At 46.3% G+C, this 25,905-nt stretch overlaps 1 protein-coding gene and 1 long non-coding RNA gene across 3 annotated transcripts; both read left to right on the top strand.

Moving 5' to 3' along the window:
- The first annotated feature begins 6 nt into the window (after positions 1-6).
- On the top strand, positions 7-3,113 carry LOC136471089 (uncharacterized). Of its 2 annotated transcripts, XR_010761920.1 has the most exons (5): positions 7-419; positions 487-619; positions 1,311-1,400; positions 1,958-2,048; positions 2,798-3,113. It is a non-coding gene; the product is annotated as an uncharacterized lncRNA (long non-coding RNA). The 2 variants fall into 2 exon arrangements; XR_010761919.1 differs by lacking the exon at positions 1,311-1,400.
- A 10,975-nt stretch (positions 3,114-14,088) lies between these two features.
- On the top strand, positions 14,089-15,624 carry LOC136541612 (uncharacterized). Its single transcript, XM_066533944.1, has 4 exons — positions 14,089-14,295; positions 14,623-14,790; positions 15,044-15,152; positions 15,545-15,624. Exons 1-4 carry the CDS (start codon positions 14,089-14,091, stop codon positions 15,622-15,624), a joined length of 564 nt encoding a protein of 187 aa, XP_066390041.1.
- The last annotated feature ends 10,281 nt before the right edge of the window (positions 15,625-25,905 follow it).

Below are 25,905 nucleotides of genomic sequence, written 5' to 3'. Positions count from 1 at the left end.
CAATAGCAGCCACACGGGGAAGGACGGGGTGGGAGGGGTGGCCAGCTCCGGCGACTCCAGCGTGGCCCTCCTGCTTCGGCGCGCGGCTACGGGGAGGCGTCGCAGCGGCGTGGTTGCGCGGAGGTGGTGCGTTGGCGCTGTTGCGGGGAGGCGGTGCGGCGGCGCGGTTGGTGGGAGGCGGCGCGGCTGCGTCGGGCAGCACAGGGAGATCGTTGGAGTTCGTCGGGTTCGTCGTTTCTTCAAGTGCTCCTCCACCAAGCGCTACCTCCATCGTCGTGGCTGCGTCGGGCGGCTGCTTGGCGGGTGCTGACGTCCACACCCGTCGTGGACGACGACGACGACGCCTCTATTGTCCAACCCCGATCCACCCCGTCTGCGCTCCATCGATCTCGATCTACATCGAGACCTCAACTGCCAAGGTCAGCACCTCTTGATTCATGATTTCTCTTCCATGTTGTCATTCCTGATCCCTTGATCCCTCCCTAGAGAGATGGAATACTAGAAGGATAGATGCGAAGGCAGGGGCGTCGGTGGTTAGGCATGTTATGGAGAGATGTTTGACACGCGTCAGATTGCTCGGGTTGGTCATTGAGATGGGTTTGTGGAGAGATCTGTGCAGGTAACATGTTTGATGAAATTCCACTTAGGTTTGTGTTGCCTTTTTTGGTGTTTACTAAACCGACTTGCAGCCTCATGTATACTGCACACTGAAATCGATTTCCATGCATGCAACATTTCCCCATCGGAGCTCAACTCTCCACACTGAAGGCAGGAGCATGATGCTGGGATTCCAATAGAAAATGTTAACATCTTATTGCTTCTCATTATTGGAAACTTATTTGTTCTGTACTCGACAAATGAAGCTTTGTCATGTTTTTCGTGCTCGATTTGTCTATAGGTTCATGTGATTGTGTCTATATACAACTATACATTTCTAAATGTTTTGGCATGTTTGTTATCCAGATTCAATAGTACCATGATGCTATCATCTTAATTGTTTCAGTTGAATAACCTAGTTTTAGAGTGTAATTTCCCCTTAAAAAATACCTTGTATCTAGGCGTCTAGGACTGTAAATGTGACCAGTCTCCCCTCAATTTTTTTTTTTTTTTTTGAGAAAACCTATGAGTGACCTCACCTGCTTATTTATTATGTAATAAGCAAGAAACAGTTGGTCACCTTTTTTTGATTGATGTGTAGCATCTTGTGTTTAGAAAGAGAATTCTGAAATGATGGAAATGGATTCGGTCAGCACTTTGAATCTATGGTGCGTTTATGATTATGGAACCGTTGAAATGCTGTGTGTTTTCAGGGAAAGAGCTCTCTAGAGTGACGTAAATACTGAGAGATATGAGGAGGACACTGGAGTGTGCTCTTCAACTTGGACCTAGTGTTTCTAAAGGTTCATTCCCCCTCGCAATATAGCTATCAGAATTCCTATGCCTTGTTTTACGTCATACAAAGTCACCATGGATGCAAGTAGTTCTATCCAATAATGTCTGTAATCTTCTCTCTCTTCTCGATCTATGGCTACCATGGTTCATGAAAGAGTGTGGCTAAACTGAATTTCAGCGACTTCAAGCATAGTACGATAATAAACGATTACCTTTGCTGTTAGTTCCTCCGGTCTACTTTGCTTGGCTGTAGGGCCTTTTTTCTAGACTTTTTTAAGGATCCGAAGAGATGAGCTTAGTATGTAGAAATTTGTGCTTCACCCCATCGCTCTTGGTTGTTTTTTGCGGTCTTCTTGAATTTGCGTGGGTGGTCGTGGTTTTGAAATTAGTACTCCTATTACCCTCTCTATGTGTGTTGCATGTAACTTGTGCTGATCCTACTGCTATTGCTTGGTTTTAGTGAAATTACTTACTCGTGTAGAATTTCACGTAGCTTGATCTGTAATCGGTAACAATTTCATAGCTTTGAAATTACTTACTCGTGTGAAATTACTTACTCTTTTAGGGAGGACTGAGGCTTCTGGTTCTTTGTTGCTCTCTGTGGAGCTTGGAGCTGTTGCTGCTTCTCCTGTGTGCATCTACAACATATTGCAAGTGTAAGTTTGACTCTACTTGGTACAGCCTTCTACTAATCTGGTTAACTAAAAAGACCTGGTGTTTTCTCTGACCCTTGAAAGGCCAGCTTACACTTTGCTGCTTGTGTGTGTTACATTTAATTGTCTGTGTGATGTCAGATTATTCTGTTCTTGTGGTCTGGATTAGCCATTGGTTTTGTTGTTAGAATTTAGCTTGAGATGACAGACTATTGATGTAGTCTAGTTTCTGTTCTTATAGTTTTAGAATTTTAGCTGTTAGATAACAGACATGGCGGGAAGGTATCTGCAGGGCATACATGGGTTGATATATGTTTTGCTTTTGCGATTCATGTTATCCTGCATGGTGGTTGAAATGTTAGTTCTGATCTGCCACATTTTCTTCTTCTGCCATCCCTGTCTCTTCTCCCTTGTTTGTATTCATGCTTGAAGAACTGAATGCTTGTCAGGCGTCTGGAGTTTGTATTCATGCCACAATATATGATTATTTTTCTTGTGAGAAGTATGACCCGATTGATGTTTTCCCCTCATTTAAACTGAACATAGTTGCCTATGTCTTTGGCTGCATTCAGATAGTACATGTTATTTATCTTGCTGAAGTTGAGTAACTCTGTCATGTCCGGCTCTACTGCATTTATTCAGCTTAGTGTTTTAATGACTTGTTCTAAAGCCTGGTGATACTTATTGGGACAAGTTTATTTGGTTGCAAGCAGTGAATCTGATTCTTACAGTGGATCTGATTCTATATCCAGTTAGCAGATATTTGGAGATCAGGAAGGATGGCAATGAGGCAAGTGGGGACAGCAGGAAGGATGGCAATGAGGCAACCTCTATTCAGTTGGATTTATACTTATACATATGTGTATATAGTTGTGATGTGAACATGTCATTATTTATCTTAAAGGGAGCAGCAAACCTGTGTCATTTAGGACTGAACCTAAACAACAGGACTGAGGATAGTCATTCAGGAACGAGAACCTAACAATTGTACTGATATTTGGAGATGAAAGCTTATGGCTGTACGAGAGATTTTAAAGTTTGGATGCATCCAATTTTAATGTGTGCTCTCATTGTTAATGTGCTAATTTGATATTTGTCGAAAGGGCTGCATGAATACCTTGGTTTTGGAGGCATTTCTAATAACGCCTCCATCGATGTTTGAAGGCAAATTCCTAAGCGCCTCTAAAAAGTATTCTAGGCAGCCAGAAAATGCCTTTAAAAGTTGATATTAAAAGGCATTTTGAAAAAAAACGCCTCAAAAGACCTTTTACTTCCCTGTTTTAGCTGGAGTTTTAATAAATGCCTCAAAAGGTCTTTGAAGGCGTTTTGACTATTTTTGGAGGCATTTGTTAATGCCTTGTATAACGAGTCATGTTGTAGTGAGGGCTCTTGTGACTCTTGAGCATCGGTAACGAGCGGAGCAGGAACAGGAGCAGCTCGCGTTGCCACAGTTGACGAGAGGGCAGGCATTGCAGTCATAGCAGGGCGGGAAGAGGTGGCCATAATAAGATCAGCCACAGCGTCGTCACCGATGCTAGAAAAAAAAAGAACCCCATGTCAGGACGCAAGCCTCGATGCCTATACACTCGATCATGTTACGTGTTCTGGAAGCAACAGTACCGGATGTTTGAATAATTCTCGACTAATTTTGATACTCTCTTATTTTACGGGCCTTATTTGGGCTAGAAAGCCCATTATCATCGTGTCCATAATAAGAAGTTAGAAGCCGGATTTGTGGAGCAATATTTGGGCTGAATTCGAGCCTGAAATTTGGAGACTTGGCTAGCTGGCTTCACTTGAGTTGTTGTCCGTTTAGCAGTAATGGCGTTGGAGGAAGTTGGAACGACCAGCTCCCGCGCGCGGTCCCTCGGGCGCAGTAGGAATCAAACCTCGCACGGGAGCCAAGGCGGCGCCGGCGGCGTGCAGGTGATTCCCAATGAGCGTAACTGCATGCATGCAGGTGCAGTGGATCGCCACTTCCGACCCTTTCTTCTTCCCCTCGAGCTCAACTCAAGGCTCTTCTATTTAACCCCACCACTCCCAGCTCTCTTCACCTGCCTCAGCGTCAGCAAACAAACAGCAAGTCTCTGAAACCAAGAGGGTCGATCGAGGCCATGGCGGCACCGGACTGGTCGTCGCTCCCGGCGGACCTCGTCAACCGCGTTGCCGACTGCCTCCTTGCCACCAACGACCTCGACTGCTACGCGGACCTGCGCGCCGTTTGCTACCACTGGCGCTCCGTCACCGCCGACCCCGGGAGCAACCAGCATGACCCCCGCTTCCGTCCCTCCCGGTGGGTCATGCTGGATGAACCTAAGGTCGTCATCTCCACCATCACCGGCGGTCCCTTCCACTTCGTCAACACGGCCAGCGGCCGCTTCGTCCGTAGGAGCCTGGCGCTCCTCCGCGACCGCGACCGTGACTACGTCTTTATCACGAGCACCGCCGGCGGCCTCCTCATTCTAGCGGCCAGGGACCCTCCACACGCCGTGATCGTCCTCAATCCCTTCACCGGTTCCATGATCTGTTTTGCGGCGCAAATGCTAACCGAGCCGTCGGCATTCACTGCCTACGTCGTTGGTTCAACGCCCACTCTCGTGTTGGTTTCCGTCACGTCAAACGAGGTGTACTGGGCGGATCCCCAGAGCGGGTCTTTCTCTGTCGAGAAGCATCGCAACTGTCCTGCAAGCATGCTGCCTCAGATTGCTGACGCCGTCAATCGTGAATCTGTTCCTGGTGCCATGAACATCAGCTTTGGTCCGTGGTGGACGACGGCTGCCGTTGTTACGCGGTGGTGGCCGCCGGCGGGGATATGCTGGCGGTCTCGAAGCGGCGCCTTGGCATCGATGGTTTCAAGATTGACGCTGCTGGGAACGTGATGGAGAGGGTCAAGAGCATCGGGAGCCAAGCTCTCTTCCTCGGCGTCAGGTGCCTTGCTGTTAACACCGATTGCTTCCCAACATTTGAGGCCAACTGCGCATACTTACAACTCACTGGGCTACATCAAAGTCAGTTGTACATCTACAAGTTTAGCATTGGAATTTATATATATCGATGAAGAAGAACCAGAGCTGGTCTCATTAGCACCTATGAGCAACATGGGCCCTTTGACATTAACGCAGCTTTTCTGCAACTACACCACGGACATTCCAGGTCATCCGCTAACGTGGGAAATGTGTCTCTCCGACTTCGTCATGCTCGACCGTTGTGACAACTATATTGATTATGTTAACAGGGGCGGACCCAGCGCTAGGGCAACCAGGGCCATTGCCCTAGTCGCAGCGCCGAGTCTTGAGTCGCGCCGCTCGGCTCCTCGCTCTCCTGGCCGCCTCCACGCCGTCGCCTGCCGCTGCCCCTCACCGGCTCGCCCCCTCCGGCCTCCGATTTGCGCTCCACAGGCCGCTTCTCCGCCATTGGCTGGTCGCTGGCCACCCGCCCGCCGTCAGCCGCTGCCCAAGTGGCCGCCCCGGCGCCCGGCCCCGCTTGGCTGCCCTAGTCATGGCGAAATCCTGGGTCCGCCCCTGTATGTTAATGATAATTCTGATGAGGACTATGGGTATCAACCATACGATGAGCATGAGTATCAATCAGATGATGATGACTATCCAATCTTGGACGAATATCTTTGAAGCCTTAAATGTGCAGCATTAGCATTGCCTACCTATTCTTCAGTGCGCGCATATTGTTGATTTTTTTGTCTATGTGTGCGGACTAAATTATGAATATGTGCCATCTTTCTATGCTAGAGTGTGCATTCTTTTTAGTCCGTGCAATGTTATGTTCAATTCAGTACGACATATGTATTGCTCCTAGTCCTAGTCAAAACAAATGAACAATATTGGTGTCAGTATAAGCATGCATTTTGGTAACACGGAAGGCTTCCCAACCACTGCTTGCTTACTGGTACTCTTGCTGCTGATGTCACCATCCATTTTCTTCTCTGCCTGCTAGAGAACTTGGTTGACAGCAGGCACTAGGGATAGCAATGCATGTGTAGGGCCTGTTGGTAGAGCTACATCTGATTCTAATTCTCTATGGAAGCTGATTCTCCGATAGAAGTGATTCTGTGGCTGAAAGTGATTCTCTTTAATTCTTTAACATAAATTCTTGAAATCATGATAGAGAATCACTTCACAGAATCAGGAGAAACTACTTTTTTTCAGCTTTTAGCCTCCTAGTTCATTTTAGAGAATCACTTCACGGAATCAGCAGAGAATCACTTTTCTCTGAAAAACTATTTGGCAGAGCTCCTGCTGGATTTAGTACAGAATTAGCTCTAGGAGCTTTGCCAAATGGGGCCTAGGAAACCTGATCGGGGAAAGCCCTCGTACCCACTCTGCCAGCGTAAACTCTTCCGTCACCTGTTCGATTTCCATCCAACGGTTAATTCCTATCTTGGTTTCTAAGAAACACCTAATAAGAGGGACATTTTCTAAAAGGCGCAGAACAAACGATACCGAAGAGAGTACAATAATCGAGCAACCATAGTGTATAAATTGAGCCGCTGTAGAGAGGCGACTGTAAATTGAGCCGTCTCTATAGGAAAAAAACCTCCTATTGCTAAAAAACAATTCTTTAGTAGTGTTGGAGAAATGTTTTTTTGCAAAACATCCTCTTCTCCTAGTTTAAAATTGTAGTTTAAGAGTTTAATTAAAATATTACTTAGCATATAACATAATCGAGTTAAGTTTATCTTAAAAATATTAAAATCAAAATTTTTTCATAAATAATATGAGGTTGAATTTAAGCCACCACTCAAATTCAATCCAAACTAGTTATAGTTTACCCAAACCATTAACCTAATTTCTCCGCTTCTGGATTGTTGTACTTGTGGCCGTATTTGATGTATGTCATGGCTCAAACTTAATTGATATGCATCATTGAGGTCGTGGGCTTGATGTAATCACATTAATAATACTGTTAATTATTACACTACATATTAAAAATTAATATTCTAAAAATGTTCGATGCCAGCTTCTTTCTATCCTAGAGCATCGCCCTTGCAATGTGCCAATTGCCAACCAATGCTTCAATCTTCTCTTTCTTTCCCAAGCATCGTTTTTTTCATACACTATGGCTGCTCGAAGAGCCATGGATCTGGGGAGTGCCAACATTGAGGGAAGCGCTCTACCAAGACCAGCGGTTCCTGCTCTGCCACTTATGGATGAAAGCGGGAACAGGAAATTCCCGTACCGACCGATACCGAATACCGAAATTCCCGACCGAATATCGTTTCCTCGGGAAAAACGAATTCGGGAAGAAATCCGGGAAAATACGACGAATCCGGGGTCGAAATCGGTTAGAGTGATTTCCCGACCGAATTAGCGGATCCCGTATTTGTTCGGGAAACTACCGCAGGAAATTCCTGTTTTCAAGGCCTCCCATGCAAACGGCCCAACTCACCCCGCCGGCCCGCCCAAACCCCACGCCGCAAGTCTTTGTCTTTCAACTCGCCCGCACGCCGCAAACCCTAAGCACACCGCAAACCCCACATCCGGAAATCCCCAATCCTCGGCTTCGGCAGTCTCTCACTCTCTCTCAACTCGCCCGCACGCCGCCCGCCGCAAGCCCACAACTCGCCCGCGCCGCATTCCCTCCCTACTCTCTGGCTCTCCCTCTCAGACTCTCAGTCTCTCTCAACTCTCAAGCGCCTCTCCTCTCCTGGGCTCCTGGCGCCTGGCGGCCTGGCCTCCTTCGGTGGCCGCCGCCGTCTGACGAGGTGACAACAGATCCATGACTTGGGGGGCTAGGGAGGCAGGCCGGACGCCAAGATGAAGCCACCACCAAGTGAGCAAGCTTCTGGTTCTGCATCTACCTCATCCGCCTCCAAGCGCCGCCTCTTCCTGGAGCCACCCCCGCCGATGAACAGCAGCACCCTCGCGCCTTTTCCAACGGCAGGTAAAGATGTGTGAATTAGACAATTAGTGTATGTTTCATTTATTGGCAAAGATGTTAGATGTGTGAATCACTATATGGGATTGCTTGTTGTTAGCGATGAAACTAACAGATGAATATTGTCCCCTTGTGTTTTATTGCTTGTGTGTTAGATGAAACTATCAAACTAACAGATGCATGAGTAAAAGTAATTGAGTAAGGTCCAATTGCTACTGTCATTTTGATTCCCAAATGAATGTTTTAGATTCATATTGCAATTGCAACCAACAGATGCATGAGTAAAAGTAATTGAGTAAGGTCCAATTACTTTGGTCATTTTGATTCATACTGGTGTCTTAGATTCATATTGTTATGTTCTATTCTTGTCTTGGCAGGATCTAAGAGGTCAAGTGAAAGCCCTAGTAATTGTGGTAAAGATCTTGGTATATGTCTGTCTGTATCACCTGCAAGTGCAACTCCTGCATCTAGTCCAAGTCAAGGTGGCAGTGCTGCTGCTGGTGGCAGTGGTTCAAGTTCAGGTGGTGCTGGTGGCAGTGGTGCTGCCATTGCAAGTGACATACGTGCTGCTGGTGCGAGTGATCTAGGTGCTGCTGTTGCAAGTGACATAGGTGCTACTGGTGCAAGTGATAGAGGTTTTGTTGCTGCTGGAACAAGTACTGCAAGTGCAATCAGTGTTGACGGCGATGAGCCTGTGCAAGAGGGAGATGTACCTTGTGGAAAGAGGCACAAGAGGTGCACATCCAATGTATGGTAGTACTTTACCAAAAAGAGAGTGGTCGTTGAGGATAATGGCAAGACATATGTTCAGATGTGGGCTTATTGCGATTGGCCCAAATGCAATCACAAGGGCAGATGTGAGAGCAACTACGGAACAACTGGATTTTGGACCCATCTGAGGGTGGCACGTAGTATAGTGAAGGGCCAGCAGCAGCTCAAAGTGGAAAAAGATGGGGGGGGGGGAGACATGACTGTTGTGGTACCATACAGGTATGATGAAGAGGCTAGCTTGAGAAAGTTTTACTTGGCAATAGTCATGCATGAGTACCCATTTAATATATCTGAGCATGAGTATTTTGTTGATTTCATCAAATCCCTACGTCCTACCTTTCTAATCAGATCTCGTGTAACCATTAGGAAAGAAATTATAAACATGTTCTTAGCTAAAAAGGAGAGGTTGTATAGCATGTTCAAATCTGTCTCTTGTCGGTTTAGTGCCACCATGGACATGTGGACTTCAAATCAGAACAAGTCATACATGTGTGTAACTGTACATTGGATAGATGACAATTGGTATATCCAGAAAAGGATTGTGAACTTTGTGCATGTACAGGGCCGTCATACTGGTACAAAGCTCTCTGAGACATTTACTGAACTTATGGTTAAGTGGTATATTGACAAGAGAATGTTTGCTCTGACCTTGGACAATGCATCAACAAATGAAGTAGCAGTCAAAGACATCATCTCTGATCTAAGGGCCAATGCTAGTTCAACGGCTTTGATGTGTGATGGACTATTCTTCCATGTGAGGTGTGCTTGTCACATACTAAACCTTGTTGCTAGGGATGGTTTGAGTGTAATCACACCCACAATTGAGAATATTAGACAACTAGTTCTTGCTGTCAAGGGATCCCCATTGCAATGGGAGGAGCTCATGAAGCGTGCAACTGAGTGTGGGCTGGATACAAACAAGGGTCTTTCACTTGATGTGTCAACCAGATGGAATTCCACGTATTTGATGCTTCGAGATGCTTTGTACTACAAGAATGCATTCATGAGGCTTAAATCATCAGATCGCCGTAGGTATGAAAAAATCACTCCTTCTCCTGGTGAATGGGCCATGGCATTTAAATTGTTCCAATGCTTGAAGAAATTCTTTGATCTCACTGAACTGTTGTCTGGTACTTTATATCCAACTGCAAATCTGTTCTATAGAGGGTTTTGTGAGATAAAGATTTTACTAGATGAATGGTCTATTTGTCAAGATATCACTATTAGTGCAATGACTACTTCTATGAGTAGGAAGTTTGAAAAATATTGGAAGAAATCATCCACTACACTTGCTGAGGGTGCTAGGGCTAGGAAGCAACCAAGTGTATTCAGGCCACTGCGGCTGCTACCTGGACGAGCGTAGCAGACAGGAGGGAACAAATGATAGCGAAACCAGCATTGAACGTCTTAGGGCAGTCCCAATGAAAGAAACTAGTAGTTTCTATAACATAGGATACCGCACAAAAAAAGTACTACTTTCCAACCCATGGTTTCTATGAGTAATAATTATTTTCTCTTTCTCTCTCCCAACTCTATCTTCTTCCTCCAATGGGAGTGCGACACAAGCTCCCTAGAAATTGGTGGTTTCTCCCCAATAGCGATTTCATGGTTTCTTGGTGCATTGGGTCAAGAGTAGACCTGATTTCTTCATGAGGAAACAATTTCTATGATTTTTGCTCTCTTTCTTTATTAATTACGTTGCCATGTCAGCGTTTTGCCTATGTGGCAAATCATTTAATGAGGATAGAAACCATCATCAATACACCATTGGGACTGCCCTTAGAAGTGAGAATTTTAGGCAACATCGCCCAATGCCGTTCAACAGCGCATTTAGATGAACCTAGCCCATAAATTATACTATAGTTCATCATGACTTTGTTTTAAGTAAACTTCTCTAACTTAAACTAAATTTATAGAAAAATATATTAACATCCATATTATTAAATTAGTTGCATTAAATTTTCTATAAAATATATTGATAGTGCATTTATTCAAACTTGTATATGTTAATATATTTTTCTACTAAAAACTAGTCAAAGTAAAGTTTGAGTAAAGTAAATTATAATTTGTAATAACAAACAAAAAATACTTTTCAAGCATGGATAGTGTAGGTCTGCAGCCCAGAAAAATGTACGCTTCCCAGCTGTGGTCGTGCCGTGCTTCAAGCACGCAAATGGCCAAAACAGTGTGCGTAGTATGCCACTCAGGTAAGACTATCTCCAACGAGAAAGACCCAAATCAAAGACCCATACCAGGATTTAGGTGACGCACAGTGAAAGGGTACCGTGGCAGGGACAGGCGCTGAAAGACTCCCCTGCCGCACTATAGCCATAGCAGGGGCAGGCGCCAAAGTCAGCCCTGCTATCACACCTAGTCACTGTAGCAGCCTGACAGCCTGGCATGTTTGTGTACTAGGATTAGATGGGTAGAGTTGTATATATAGCTTCCCACTGCTACTCAATAAAGTGAGAGAGTTCAGTTTTGCCATCTCCTCTGCAAAGCTCCACCCAACGCTGGTGCTTGTGCTATGTGTGTGCGCTCTATTCTTCTTCCCTTCTTCTACCTCTAGCCATAGTGAGCGAGAACGCCAGTGACCGGTCGGCTCACCCGGTGACCGGTCGGCTCACCCGTGTGGGAGATCCCGGGTCCAACAAGTGAGCAACATCACCGACTTCATGGATGCCTTCCACGACGATGAGGAGGTGCGGTTCCACAGGCTGGACGACATCGGCGGCGGCACAGGGTCCTCAGGCCTAGCGGGTCGGCTGCTCAATGACCTAGTGCTGCTTCTCGTCAGTGTAGAGGAACCACCCATGTTCACGCTGGCCGAGCGTGATGAAAATTGGTGACGGGCGATGCTGGAGAAGATGAAGGCAATCGAGGAAAACAAGACTTGGGAGCTCGTCGATCCACCTTTAGGATGCCATTTGATTGCCTGAAGTGGGCATACAAGGTCAAGCAGGACGAGCGCGGCGCCATTGTGAAGCACAAGGCGCGCCTCATCGCTCGAGGCTTTGTCCAGCACGAGGGCATCAATTTCGAGGAAGTCTTTGCGCCGGTAGCGTGCATGGAGTCTATTTGACTGCTGGTGGCTTTGGCAGCAGCGAAGGACTGGCGTGTTGAAAGCTCTAGTTTGGTTTTGGTGAATTGATAAAACCCTAAGTGTTAACCTAGTTTATCAAAGTGATCATGAGATAGGTAGCACATTTCAAGTGGTGAAGCAAATAAAGATCATGACATGATGATGGTGATGCCATGGTAATAATCAAGTGCTTGGACTTGAAAAGAAGAAAGAGAAAAACAAAAGGCTCAAGGGAAATGTATAAGTGGTAAGAGCCATTTTGTTTTAGTGATCAAGACACTTAGAGAGTGTGATCACATTTAGGATCGATAGCCGTACTATTAAGAGGGGTGAAACTCGTATCAAAATACGGTTATCAAAGTGCCACTAGATGCTCTAACTCATTACATATGCATTTAGGATCTAGTGGAGTGCTAACACCCTTGAAAACATTTTGTGAAAATATGCTAACACATGTGCACAAGGTGATACACTTGGTGGTTGGAACATTTGAGCAAGGGTTAGAAACTTCACCGATGGAGTGTCCGCCCGTAGAGTGCGGACAGTCCTACGGTGCCACCGGTGCCCTGAATAGAAAAGACAGAGTTTCACAGAGTGAACCGGGCGCTGGCATCAACTGGTCCAACGCGTCCGGTCAGTAGAAGTAGTGAAGACGCTGGCGTCAGTCTTCGACCGAATGCTGGGTCACTTCATGACCAGACACTGAGTGGGTGCGTCTAGTCCTACAGACGTGGCAGCACAGAGGAGAAGAGAATTGACCAGACGCTGGTGCTGCGTCCGATCGTGACCGACTGGACGCGTCTGGTTGCGAGTGGAACCTTACTAGAAACGACTAGACGTGGGGTCCTGTGTCTAGTCACTTCGAGCAGCGTGTCCGGTCATCACTTGACCGTTGGGATTAGGCGCTCTGTATTTGAAGAGAGGGATGACGTGTCAGCCATCCATTGATCGGACGCTGGCAGGGTGCGTCTAGTCGATCTAACCGAAGCGTCCGGTCACCCCGAGCAGTGCCCAGTGAAGGGGTACAACGGCTCTATTTCGTGGGGGCTTCTATTTAAGCCCTATGGCCAGCTCTAGCTCACTCTCATAGCCATTTGCATTGACATAGCAACCTTGTGAGCTTAGTCAAAGCCCTCCCACTCATCTCCATCATTGATTCATCATCTTTATAAGATTGGGAGTGAATCCAAGTGCATTGCTTGAGTGTTTGCATCTAGAGACACTTGGTGTTCATGTTTCGCTGTGGGATTAGCTTGTTACTCTTGGTGGTTGCAGCCACCTAGACGGCTTGGAGCAGCGAGGATCATCAAGCGAAGGGTGGTGATTGTCTCCGGCTCCGATCGTGGTGAATGTGAAGGGTTCTTGACCTTTCCCCAGCGGAGAGCCAAAAGGTACTCTAGTGAATTGCTCGTGGCTTGTGTGATCCTCATCTTGTGTTGGTTGTGCGGCACCCTATTGAGGGTTTGGCATGTGATGCCAATTAGCGCATGAACCTTCCAAGTGAGTGAATCGCTACAACGAGAACTAGCTTGCCGGCAAGCAAGTGAACCTCGGGAAAAATCATTGTGTCAACATTTGATTCTGAGGTGATTGGTCTTCATTGATATTGATTCTTGTGATTGATTGGTTCATTCTACGACTCAGCGGTATAATTATCTTGCTCACTCCCTTTACATTTCCGCAAACTAGTTGTCAAGCTCTTTAGTGTAGCTAGTTGTGAGAGCTTGTTAGTTTAGTTAGTGTGGCTCTTTAGTTAGCTTTTGAGAGCACACTAACTTAGTGTAGTGCCATAGCCATTGTGTGGTCAGAAATAATAGAAACTAAAATTGTGGTAGGTGGCTTGCATTTTTGGTAGGCTAGCGCAACACTTGCTTCGCCTTATAATTGTCTAACCGGTTCGTTAAGTGTTGTTGTAGAAATTCTTTAATAGGCTATTCAACCCCCCTCTAGCCATTAGGACCTTCCACGCGTCCATCACCTGGACATAAAATCGATCTTCCTCAATGGCAAGCTAGCGGAGACAGTCTTCGTCAGGCAACCTCTGGGTTTTGCCATCAAGGGAGTGGAGCACAGGGTGCTCTGACTGCGCAAGCGCTCTACGGGTTGCGGTAAGCCCCACGAGCGTGGAACGCCAAGCTTGACGCCACGTTGGGTGAGCTTGGGTTCACAAGGTGCGCAACCGAGCACGCGCTCTACACGCGGCGATGGGGGAAGAAGGAGCTCATCGGCGGTGTGTATGTGGACGACTTGATTGTCACCGGCGCATGTGCGGAGGACATCGATAGCTTCAAGCGCGAGATGGCGGCTTATTTTCGAATCAGCGATCTCGGCGCGCTCTCCTACTACCTCGGCATCGAGGTGAGACAGGGGAAGGAGGCGCTCATGCTCGGTCAGAGCACGTATGCCTTGAAGTTGTTGGAGCGGAGCAGCATGGCTGAGTGCAAGCCGTGCATGACTCCGATGGAGGAGCGGCTGAAGCGGACGAAGGCCAGTACCATGGCGAAGGTAGATGCAACACTCTACCGAAGCATTGTCGGCGGTTTGCGCTACCTAGTACACACGAGGCCGAATATTGTGTTCGTCGTGGGCTACATCAGCCGCTTCATGGAGGATCCCCGAGAGGATCATTAGGCCGCGGTGAAGCGGCTACTGCGCTACGTCAAGGGGACGGTGGATCAAGGGATCGTCTTCCCCAAGACCAGCGGAAGTGGGTTGCAGCTCACTGTGTTCAGTGATGCAGACATGGCGGGGGACATCGACGGACAGCGGAGCACCTCTGGCGTGCTCGTCTTCCTCGGGTTGGCTCCAATCTCATGGCTGTCGCTGAAGCAGAAGGTGGTGGCGCTGTCCACGTGCAAGGCAGAGTACGTGGCGGGGGCCACGGCGGTGTACCAAGCTGTGTGGCTACGCCGGCTGCTGAGTGAGTTGATCGGTGTGGAAGCTCACCCACCAGCACTGATGGTGGACAACCAGCCCGCCATCGCCCTCGTGAAGAATCTGGTTCTCCATGACCGGAGCAAGGAAATCGACGTCAAGTTCCACTTCCTCAGGGACTGTGTTGATGGAGGGCAGATCGTCATTGAGTTCGTCGAAACTGGTCGATAACTCGCGGACGTCCTCACCAAGCCGCTCGGCCGTCTTCGGTTCACGAAGCTAAAGAAGATGATCGGCATGGTGGAGGTTCTAGGGTTAGCAGCAGGATTAGGGGAAGAATTGTAAAGTAATCTGCTGCTCTTCCCTGTATGCGTGGCAGGGGCAGACGTCGAAAGGGCTCCTCCTGCTGCTACACTGTAGCCACAGCAGGGGCAGGCGCCGAAAGGTTCCCCTGCCGCACTGTAGCCACAGTAGGGGCAGGCGTCAAAGTCAGCCCTGCTGTCGCATCTAGTCACTGTAGCAGCATGTCAGCCTAGCATGTGTGTGTACTAGAATTAGATGGGTAGAGTTGTATATATAGCTTTCCACTATGACTCAATAAAGTGAGAGAGTTCAATTTTACCATCTCCTCTGCAGAGCTTCGACCAACGCCGGTGCTTGTGCTGTGTGTGCGCGCGCTCTGTTCTCCCTCCCTTCTTCTACCTCTAAACATAGTGAGCGAGAACGCCGGTGACCGGTCGACTCACCCGGTGATAGGTCGGCTCACCCGTGCGGGAGATCCCGGGTCCAACAAACAGAAGGTAAATTAAACAGTATAGAATAGATCACGAAAACCGTTATTTTAGTATAGCTGATATATGCGTTCCCTTTGATTTCTCAGGAACTGTTGTTGTGTGGGGCCACTGGTCACATATGCCCAAGTGGTCACACATCAACAGCTACGAGGAACTAAGCATGTAAAGGTAGGAAGTAGGAACAAAATTATGGAATGTCAAGCCCCAATGCGTTAACGGTAAAATAAACTCAGCTCATCTATAAATAGATTAAAATAAAAAGATATAACCAGTACATCTGCATTGTGGTCCAACAAAATCTTCAGAGTACTATCATGCCCTCCATGAACCGCAAGCTGTAGTGGTGTCATATGGCATGATTTGCCATCAACGTAAGCTCCCCTAGAAAGCAGAAGTTTTGCTATTTCACACCGTCCTGAAGAAACAGATGAAAAAGTAAGGTCATAGTAAAGTGGACTGCAGAACTATAACAATTAATAAACCAATCTTCAGCAACAAAATTTCAACAGGTAAAAAAAAGACAAAATTGCTATTTCACTCTTCGCTGAAGAGCATACAGGGAAATCTCGATGGCAATCAACAGTTCATAAGAAATGAAACAATTACTTTTCGACAATCTATCAGTTTAATTGGCTGAACACAAAATAAAGTATGAAACTGATCCTGGTAGAAGATCCAGAAAGGCACAAACAGATACTAAATACAAGGTCCACAAAGACTAACAGCAACAATTCCAGATGTAATCAGCACATGAATTTTAAATGTGAGGGCAGGTAACAAAGTTTAATGGGGAAAAATTGAAAGATGGTATACTCCACATAACACATCGCGACATAGCAGTTGGGCACAAAAAGTTTATAAAACCAGGATAGCTTGAGTTTATAGCAACATTAGACACAACAGAAAGCTATAAAATAAGAAGTAGAGAATTTTTTAGCTTGCTTAGTTTTCTCTTGAATATGATGTCATTGTCTGCAGTTGTGTTTGTGTATAGATTCTTCAACTACAGACTCTCCAAAGTAATATCCTATATATGTTCCATTTATATCCACCACAAAGAGGAAAAAGGTAACAGTAAAGACTGAACAGGAAACCAACACATGTCCTGGGAAATGGAGGCATGGGTTATGGAAGATTTAAAGCCAATCGGTTCTTTGGGTTAGCTAGCTTTTGGGGTTGGGTTTAGTGGGGCCCATGGGCTTTAAAAAAATAAATAGGAAATCTTATCCCCACCGCATGGCTTCTGTTGTTCTTGAAGCTCGGGAAGGTGCCATGTCTCATCCTGGCTGCCTCGGCTGGTTTCTCGGCGTCCTCTCCCCGTGGTCCCTGCATCCTGCTCCTGGTCCCCAAGCATCGACGAAGCAGCAGCTCCGACGCGCGCTGCACTGCAGAATCGAGTAAGGGGAGCAGCAGCTCTAACTCGAGATGCCCATGGCAGTTGCGGTCTTGCAGAAGCCAGTGGGGAGCAGTGGCTCTGAGCGGTCCGCGCGCGAGGCCAGCGGTGGCTCCAGCAGCCCGCCGCGCCCCGCCGGCCACCGCGCCTCTCTTGCTTCCCTCTCTCTCTGCCGCGCTTCGTATTTTTCAGCAAGCAGCAGGTCGCGCGTGAGAGCGAAGCTTCGGTGGCCTGCGAGGCTTCGGTGGCCGGTTGCCGGCGCGCAAGCACGGCGACGACGGCTCCGACTCCGAGGCCCGCGCGCATGGAAGGCAACGGCGGTTCCGCGAGCGCGCATGCAAGCAAGGCTTGCGGAGCCCTATAACCCAGTATCCAAACGGCACGACCGTCTCCAACGGCATGACCTAAACGCAAAAATACGTCACGCACGGTGTTTTGGGTCCCCAAAACATTCCTCCAACGGAAGACCGAAAGCAGCTGCGCATTCTGCGTCCTCGGCGAGTTGGAAGGCAATTCTACGTCCTCGAAGAGAGCTGACCCAAACCTGCAGTGGTGGGCCCGTAGGAGCCGTCGGGGCAGGGCGTGGCCGACGGGGCGAGGCGGGCTCGAGGACCCTCGTCTGGGAGCAAGGCTGCTCGCGTCTGGGAGCGCCCTACCCCATGCTTCCCCCGACGCGGCGAGCCCTGCCCCGCGCTGCAGCCCACCTCCCCGCCGGCGCGCGCAGCAAGCTTGCTCCGGCGCGACGAGCCCTGCCCCGGCGCGCAGCCCGCCTCCACCTCGACCACGCCATCCTCCTCACCTTCGCCATCTCCCTCCTCTGCACGGGATCGAGCGCGGGCGCGAGCTCCGCCGGCGCAGGCGCCACCGGCCGGATCCGGGAGAGGGAGGGTCGGGGAAGAAGAAGGGGAGGGAGGGGGGCCGGATCCGGCTGGGAGAGGGAGGGAAGAAGGCAGGCCGTGTCCACGGCGGGCGCCGCTTGCTCCGAGCGTCGCGCCGAGGGGCGTCGTGGCCCCGCTGCCGCCGTTGGCGAGGTGCTGCTGTCACCTGGGGTGAGAAGAGAGTGAGGGAGCGTGGGGATTTGGGGCTCATCGTTGGAGAGGTCAAGAATGGGGTGCGTCGGATATTTTACTGTGCGTTACCTAAACGATGAAATGAGTATCCGATTTGGGTCACGCCGTTGGAGTCAGTCTTAGTTTCGACTAAACTTGTCCAACTAAGGCCCCGTTTGGCCGGGCTCCCGCGTGCTCCGGCTCCTACATTGTAGCGACACTGTAGCCGGAGCCATGGGAGCCAAAAAAACAAGCTTCTCCGGCTCCGGTGGTGTCAGTGAGAGAGGAAAGGAGGAGAGAGAAAACGGCTTCGATGAATAGTGTAGCTACAGTGATTTGGCAGCAGGAGCCGGAGCTGCCCAGAGCCCGGCCAAACGGGGCCTAAATTCTATTGAGGGGCACAATGTTGTATATCATTTGAAATTTGGCATATTTTTTTCGTTCCAAAAATTTTTGGCATATTTTTAGAGTTTGGTCATTCCAACAGCCCGACGGTTGGGCATTTTTATATGGAATACCGTCACCAATTTTAAACATGTCACGTGCTCACGTGCTACTTGATCTCCTTGTCTTCTATTTTCCCATCTATATTAGTTTCGAGTTTTCGACTGATTGGAAGTTAAATATGTCAAAGTTCCAAACTCAGTTAATAAAATTGTCATGAGAAGAATGAAGCTGTTACTTGGGCATTTTGATATATTATTTGGTAAATGTCTTCACATTTTTAGTTAAAATATGAGTGTGAACTTAATATATTTGCTTAACCATCGCCGGTTAGCTTTTCCTTATCAATCTCTTAACAATGTATAGTGGTGCTAGAAAGAAAAACAGGACCCCCGGTCAGGGCAGAGTTAAAAAAGGAGATGAGGGGAGCAAAGTACAATGAATTATCAAAGATATAACTTAATTAATTTTGTTAAATTATATGGTGAAATTTCATGTCCATAAAAGATATTCATTGTACAAAGAGGGTGTTTAGCTCCCCTCATACCTGTAAGTGCAATCAAGCCCTAAGTAGATTTTGGTGATGATGTTGATGACATAATTAAAGGACTAATGGCTTCTTGAAGTATTTGACAGCGTATCATTAGTCATGGGTGCAAAGAAACAAAGGACAAGACCTCCCAACTCGAATTGATGGCTTGCAAAGGCTCAAATTGAGTTATAGAACGAGCCGTACTATCAAAGGGATACTAATAATGTGCTGGATGGAACCAAGTGCAAAAAACACCATCTACATATCAATTAATCCCAGCCACAAAAAGCCAGCCGAGCAAAACTGTTATCTGCTCTGACCTACGTGGAACCTCCACGCCCAGTCGTGGAACCTCCACGTGTATACGCGGGGGCTCCGGGGTCTATCTGACCAGACCGTTTTGTGGGTGCTCGGGGAGGGTATTTATACCTCTCCCCTTCGCCCCCAACGATCATCTTCTTTCTCATTTACTCAGACACAAAGTGAAGCTCTCTGTCTCTCAGCTTGGTGCTCCCAACTCCCTTGCTCAAATCTTTGTGATTCCTTGAGGGATTTTGCATTGGAGAGTGTGAGAAAGCTCGAGAAGATCCTTCTCCTCTGTTCTTCTGCACTTGGTGAAACCCTAGCCGCTTGGTGTGTTCGTTACTCTTGGAGCTTGGCTCTTAGATGGCTAGCGGTCACCTGGGAGCTCCCAATCCTTTGTGGACGAGCACCGGGACGTTTGTATTACCCTTTGTGACTTAGTGTAACCCTCTAACCTATTGCATTGGTGATAGGTTGGAGAAGAGGAGCGAGTTGAAAGAGACTCCATAACCTTTGTGGCTAACCTCAACAATGTGAATATAGACAAGCCTTTGTGGCGAGTTGAACCACGAGATAAATCCTCGTGTCTCTTGTGATTGTGCTTGTTGTTGCTATTACTTGTGATTTGAATTGATTTCTAGGGTTTCGTCTCAATTTCCTCCAACAACTAGGTGCAACCACTAGTTTGGATATGTCAACATATGCCCCAGGAAGGCTGGTATCAAATTCGATCTGATTTTCATTCATTATATTCCGTTGTAGATCATTTTTATACTCTAATCCTCAGAGGCTCTATAACACACTAGTGTTAAGCATTGCATTTGGCACTTGCATTTCATGAGCACAAGCATCATCCATTCATTCATGAGCATGAGCATATGAAATTTCATCTCATTCTTTATATGTATCACATGTGATGTTGATTATATACATGCATATGCTTGTGATAATGTGTGACCGATGCAAGAGATGGGTGTGGGGTCACAAAAACACCTTAGACATATCCTAGATGGTAAATGGAACAATGTTTGTATTCATGATATGGGCCAATTTTTCTTCTAAGTCCTAGTTCACTCAAAATGTCATTTTTCATGATGCTAGTTTGACCAAAGTTGAACAGTAGCTTAAAGTATTTGCATGGTAGTGCACCCTTAATAAAAGTTATAGCTTCTTTATTTAAGGGTCATGAGCTAATTTAGTGCCTAACATAGTAAAAAACAGCTCCAAAGTAGCAATGAAATGTTGTTTTCAAACTTAGAAAATTTTGCCAAGTCATTAGCTTATTACAGTTTCAAAGTAGCACACTTTAGAGCTTTGCATTTTGAAAACCATGACGAATTAGACCAAGCTCATTTAAGCAAAGTTGGAGATCTCACATAGCTATACAACTTTCACTAATACCATTTTCACTAAATCGCTACGGATTAGGAGTTACAGGTGCACGAAGTCGCTCTATCAGTCGGCTCCTTCACCTGTCTGAACTGGTCGGGTGAAAGGTCCTAATATGGCTAGAGGGGGGATGAATAGACTATTTAAAAAATCTACAAACCAACTAGAGAAATTTGATTAGTATGACAAATAGCGAACAACAAACTTGCTCTAGCTCTACAAGGGTTGCAAGCCACCTATCCAACAATTCTAGTTACTATGATCACTAAACACACGATTTACTAAGTCGCTACTCACTAAGAGCTCTCACACTTACCACACTAAAGAGCTCCACTAGATGATCTTAAGCTACAAAGCAAACTCTCAATTCTAGCTACACTAAAGAACTTGCTACAACTAGTTTGCGGGTATGTAAATGAGTAAGTAGGGTGATTATACCACCGCGTAGAGGAGTGAACCAATCACAAGATGAATACTAAATCACCGTGAGAATACCAAAGGGCAAGAGACAACCAATTTTCTCCCGAGGTTCACGTACTTGTCAATACGCTACGTCCCCATTGTGTCGACCAACACTTGGTGGTTCAGTGGCTAAGAGGTGTTGCACGAACCTCATCCACACAATTGGACACCGCAAGAACCTACCCACAAGTGAGATAACTCAATAACACGAGCAATCCACTAGGGTTACCTTTCAGCGCTCCATCGGGGAAGGCACAAGGCCCCTCACAATCACTGGAGATGACCATGAACAATCACCAACTAATGCCAATACTCCTCCACTGCTCCAAGCTATCTAGGTGGTGGCAACCACCAAGAGCAACAAGCGAATCCGGCAGCGAAACACGAACACCAAGTGCCTCTAGATGCAATCACTCAAGCAATGCACTTGGATTCTCTCTCAATCTCACAAAGATGATGAATCAATGATGGAGATGAGTGGGATGGCTTTGGCTAAGCTCACAAGGTTGCTATGTCAATGCCAATGGCCAAGAGCCTAAGCTTGAGCCAGCCATGGGGCTTAAATAGAGATCCCCCACGAATAGAGCCATTGGCTCCTCTGTCCTCTGAAAATCAGGGCGACCGAACGCACTGATCGATTTGACTAGATGCAGGACCCCAGCGTCCGGTCCTCAGATTTTTGCCACATGTCGTCGACTTCAAATATTGATCACCCAATCTTAATGGTCATCAGTGCATTTAAGTTGTGACCGGACGCGCTGCTCGAATTGACCGAACGTGTCCGGTGGCTTGTAACCGGACGCAGGCCTGCGTTCGGTCAACATATCCTTTCTCTATTTCTTACATCAGCGTACATCACTAGGTGACCGAACACACCCCCTATGCATCCGGTCCCCTTTTCACTTCAGCGTCCGGTCAAGAGACCGAGGGCGGCCTTCACTGCGCGCCACTGACCGGACACAGGGTCAGAGTTTGGTCACTGCATGACCAGCGTCTGGTCACTGCATGACCAGCGTTTGGTCACTGTTTTTCAGTGACTATCACCTCCTTCATTTCACCAACTTCTCCACCCTTGCTCAAATGTGCTAACCACCAAGTATATCACCTTGTGCACGTGTGTTAGCATATTTTCACAAGCATTTTTAGGGGCGTTGGCTTTCCACTAGATCCTAAATGCATATGCAATGAGTTAGAGCATCTAGTGGCACTTTGATAACCGCATTTTGATATGAGTTTCACCCCTCTTAATAGTATGGCTATCGATCCTAAATATGATCACACCCTCTAAGTGTCTTGATCACTAAACCAAAAAGCTCCTATCAATTTTACCTTTACCTTAAGCTTTTTGTTTTTCTTTCTCTTCTTTTCCAAGTCCAAGCACTTGATCATCACCATGGCATCACCATTATCATGTCATGATCTTCATTTGCTTCACTACTTAGAGTAGTGCTACCTATATTATAATCACTTTGATAAACTAGGTTAGCACTTAGGGTTTCATCAATTTACCAAAACCAAACTGGAGCTTTCAATCTCTCCCTTTTTAGTAATTGATGACAACCCTTTCACAAAGATATGAATTGAATTTTAATTGAATCCATGTTGCTTGCCCAAAGCATATTTACCATGTGTAAAAGGATATAGACAAGTTTCATGAATCCCATATGGTAGCAATTGCTCCCCCTACATATGTGCTAAGAGTTTGGATTATAGCTTGCACATATACATAGATAGGAAATATAGGAGACAATGTCTACCAAATGATGCTAAGGTATAAGAGATAGACCTTTGAAGCGTGATACCAATCGGAGTGCACCAATATACCATCCTTAGCACCATTAATAACTAGACATACACAAAAACTAGAATACCCCATGAGATCAACCTTAGAAGCAAGGATCTAGTTTCCATGAAATGAACATAAGTCTAGTTACTTAACCTATGCATGCTAGTTTTTTATTTTATCATTCAAGCCTATAACTAGCATATACCACACAAGCATGGATATTGAAATTTAAAACTTATGCTATGCAAGCAAATATATAAAATGCATATTCAAATGCAACATACAAGTTTATGAGCTTGCTCCCCCTACTTGTGCCCTTACAATGTCATTTCATTTGTTTGCTCCCCCTATCTTACTATCTTTGTGAACTTCTCTCCCCCTTTGTCAACAATTAGCACAAAAGGTGAGCTCAAATTTTAGATAGGTTGGGGTGAAACTATGTGAAGTGAGGATCATTTTCCCAATTTGGTTTAATCTAGATCACTTGCAAAAGATATTTAACTCGGTTTGATCTAAGGACAAGCTTCTTCACACCTCCAAATAAGGGTTATCTTGTACCATATTGAGTTAAACACTTAGAGTTAATTTTCTAGATCAAACACTAGGTTTATAAGCCCACAAACATATCATATGCCACCACTAGACCAAATTAAGCATAGAAGCAATAGTGGTACCATACAAGCATCAAATTCATTTAATTTTCATGAATGAGCCTAGGACATGATAGGAATAACTAGATGCACTAAACATGTCCTTAGCAAGGATGTATGCCATGCCAATCAACTTTTACCTTATATTGCTCGAAGGACAGGCATGCCATATAAGTGGGAGGTGCATCAACACATATTTGAGAAGTCAAGTATATTCAATTCATTCCTTAGCTTGTAAAACCTCTTCTCATCAAGTGGCTTGGTGAAGATATCAGCAAGTTGATCTTCGGTGCCTACACTCTCAATGCAAATGCCCCCTTTTTGTTGGTGCTCTCTTATGAAATGATGGCGGACATCAATGTGCTTTGTTTTTGCATGTTGAACCGGATTGTTGGTTAACTTAATTGCACTCTCATTGTCGCATAGCAATGGCACTTTCTTGAACTTGATTCCAAAGTCATTCAAAGTAGCCTTCATCCAAAGTAATTGAGCACAACAACTACCGGCCAAAATATACTCTACTTCGGCGGTTGAAAGTGCTACACTATTTTGCTTCTTTGATGACCAAGACACAAGTGATCTTCCCAATAGTTGACATGTGCCCGATGTGCTCTTTCTCTCAACTTTGCATCCCGCATAATCGGAGTCCGAATATCCAATCAACTCAAATCTTGCTCCTTTGGGATACCACAATCCAACATTTTGTGTATGCTTCAAGTACCTCAATATTCTCTTTGTTGCCTTCAAATGACTTTCTCTTAGTAAGGCTTGAAATCTTGCATATATGCATACACTAAACATGACATCCGGTCTTGATATGGTCACATAGAGTAGGCTTCCAATCATAGACCGATACGATTTTTGATCCACCATATTGCCACTTGCATCACTATTTAAGTTGCCATTTGTCTCCATTGGTGTACTAATGTAACACCCTAAATTTTACAACAATTGAAACTAGAGAAAAAAATGATTTACTAAGTATTTTTGTGAGCATTTAAATTTAGGAAGAATAATAAAGTATGCCAAATTAAAATCTAATAAAGTTTAACAATAATGAATGTGCATTCATGCTGCTGCATATCAATTTTTGGAGTGGTTTGGTTTGAACTCAAGTTTGATTTTGATTTGAATTCTTGCTTTCAAAATTTGCTTTGGAAAGGAATTGGAAAAAAATGGAATCACTCCTCCTTCTTCTTTTTGGCCCGAAGGCCTGCTGCTGCCGCTGTGGCCTTCTCTTCCCCGTGCCGGCCTGCTTTGTTTCTTTTCCGCTGAGGCCCGCTCGGCTTTGCTCTGGAGTCAGCCCAGCTCGCGCAGCCCAGCATCCCCGGCCCAGTCGCGTGCCCAGCCGCAAGCCATGCCCATGCAAGCCTCCTCCACAGCTGACCGGCCGGGCCCGCGAGTCAGACCCATCTCCTTCCTCTTGTTCGTGTCCCAGGCGGACACTGTGCCATTGCCGATTGAGTCCGACGCTGCTACGATCTTCAATGCCGTCGCGCCCAAGGAATTCCGTCCCCATAAATAGCGCCCGCACCCCTCCTCTATCCCCTATCCCATCTAGCATTCATTTTTTTTGCCCAAGCCGCCACAGCCGAGCTTCGATCTAGCGTAGCCGCCGACCTCCGCTGCCAGCTCACGCCGGACCGCCTCTACTGCCTCTCGTTCTCGGTGCTCGGGTCCAGTGAGTTCGCCGTTCCTTCCTCTCTCCCCCTACATTTTTATTTCATCGAATGGTGCACTGGAGGTCGAGGTTAGAGAGCTCCAGCATGCCGGCCATGGAGCCTCCGTTGTTCAAGCTGCTAGAGCACTATTTCGGTGCCCTCTCTCTCTTTCTATTTCCACCGGATTTATTTTTAGCCATCGGTTTCTAATCCAACGGCCCAGATCTACATATACCCTTTCGTTGCTGATTTTGCAATTACACCCTTATAATTATTTCGGTGTTAACCCACAGTCCTTTGCGCATTTCACAGTTTACGTTTCTTTCTTTCAAAAGCATATTTTCGTTCGTTTGGACTGAAATACGTTTTCACTTATTTACAGTTTTGCCATTCAACTTGTTTTAGCCATAATTTCTCTGTTTTAACTCCGATTTGATCCGTTCAAGTTGCGTTAGGTTCGTAATCAAGTAATCTACATGTTTATGTTACTGTAAAGTGGATTTTCAACTTTCAAAATTTGAGAGTAGATTTAATCTATTATTTTGCTAAAGGAAAGCTTGTTTAATCCATAACTTTTCCGTTTTAGATCCGATTTTTGTGATCTTCGCGTCTGTGTGTTCATAGCGAGACGTAGATTCGTTTTCCAAACTTTTCATCTTGATTCTTTGCTGTTGGTGTACTGTTCTAATCTGTAGCCTTGTTTGCTTTGCATGATTGCTCCTGGATGCTTGTTTGTTGTTGTGGTTATCGAGTATAGACGGTGAGCAGTTCTCGGAAG

This window comes from Miscanthus floridulus, chromosome 1 (assembly GCF_019320115.1).
Source record: "Miscanthus floridulus cultivar M001 chromosome 1, ASM1932011v1, whole genome shotgun sequence".
In the NCBI taxonomy this organism is placed as follows: Eukaryota; Viridiplantae; Streptophyta; class Magnoliopsida; order Poales; family Poaceae; genus Miscanthus; species Miscanthus floridulus.
Note: the sequence above shows the minus strand (reverse complement) of the source record. Positions and strands in the feature narration are given on the sequence as shown.